This window comes from Apteryx rowi, unplaced genomic scaffold (assembly GCF_003343035.1).
Source record: "Apteryx rowi isolate R43461 unplaced genomic scaffold, aptRow1 scaffold_2970, whole genome shotgun sequence".
Taxonomy (NCBI): Eukaryota; Metazoa; Chordata; class Aves; order Apterygiformes; family Apterygidae; genus Apteryx; species Apteryx rowi.
The window spans coordinates 1-1,161 of NW_020449386.1; the positions used below are offsets into that span (position 1 = coordinate 1).

The window sequence follows — 1,161 nt, forward strand, 5'->3', positions numbered from 1 at the left end:
CTGACACAGTGATCTGCACATTTACAGAAGGCCTCTGGGTCACACAGACAGGGTTTGTGTCTCTAGAGAAGTGGGATGAATTCAAACATTTGTGTACAAACATGAATATCACAGACAGAATGCGCAGTGCATGAGAGTTGCTGGAGATAAACTGGGAATTGCTTGTGAGGAGAGATRGGAGCTCATTGCTGCTGAACTAGTACCAGCTGAATCAGCTTCCTCACTGCCTCCTGGAGCTCCTTGTTCCTCATGCTGTAGATGAGAGGGTTCAGAGTTGGAGGCACCACTGAGTACAGAACAACCAACACCAGATCCACAGATGTGGAGATGGAGGGAGGCTTCAGGTAGGAGAACATGATCTGTATGTAGGACAGCACAATGAAAATGAAAGACCCAAAGCCCAAACAGGCACTAACCACAGTAATTTCACAGAAGAACTGGTCCACAGCACTGTCTTGGCAGAGAGGTATGGAAAATGTGTTACAGTATGCAGGAGAGCATTGAGAAAACCACTGGCCCAGGCAGCTGCTGCCATTTTGACACGAGCTCTGATGTTCCTGAGGATACCATAGTGCAGGGGCTTGTAGATGGCAATGTAGCAGTCGTAGGCCATGACTGTGAGAAGAGCATATTCTGGTGAAAATGAGATGAGAAACAGGAAGATCTGGGCAGCACATCCTGAGTAGGAAATGGCCCTGGTGTTCCACAGGGAATTGGGCATGGATTTGGGGACAATGACAGAGATGGTGCCGAGGTCGAGGGGGGAGAGGTTGAGGAGGAAGAAGTACATGGGGGTGTGGAGGCAGTGGTCGCAGGCTACGGCTGGGATGATGAGGCCATTGCCCTTGAGGGCAGCCAGGTAGATGCCCAGGAACAGTGTGAAGTGCAAGAAGTGGAGCTCCCGCGTGTCTGCAAATGCCAGGAGGAGGAACTCAGTGAAGGACCTACCATTGGACATTTGCTCCCTCTCGGCTTTGAGGGAAAAGACATTGGCAAGTTACAGCAGTCTTCTCTGAACCAAACCCATTGCATTTGTAATAGAAATCCCCACATTTTCTCTGTACTTTGCATTCATTCAGCGCTCTGTCTGGAGCTCTGCTTCATGCTGACTGAATGTGACGTGCAGCGCCGGTACATCTGCCCCTGGTCTCCAGAGGAGTC

At 50.3% G+C, this 1,161-nt stretch overlaps 1 protein-coding gene across 1 annotated transcript; it reads right to left on the reverse strand.

Moving 5' to 3' along the window:
* Positions 1-203: 203 nt before the first annotated feature.
* Positions 204-958, reverse strand: LOC112967857 (olfactory receptor 14C36-like; the record flags this gene model as incomplete). Its single annotated transcript, XM_026069466.1, has 2 exons — positions 485-958; positions 204-359 (listed from the first exon to the last, which is right to left on the reverse strand). Coding segments are annotated over exons 1-2 (630 nt in total), but the record flags the coding sequence as incomplete, so codon positions are not given.
* Positions 959-1,161: the final 203 nt, after the last annotated feature.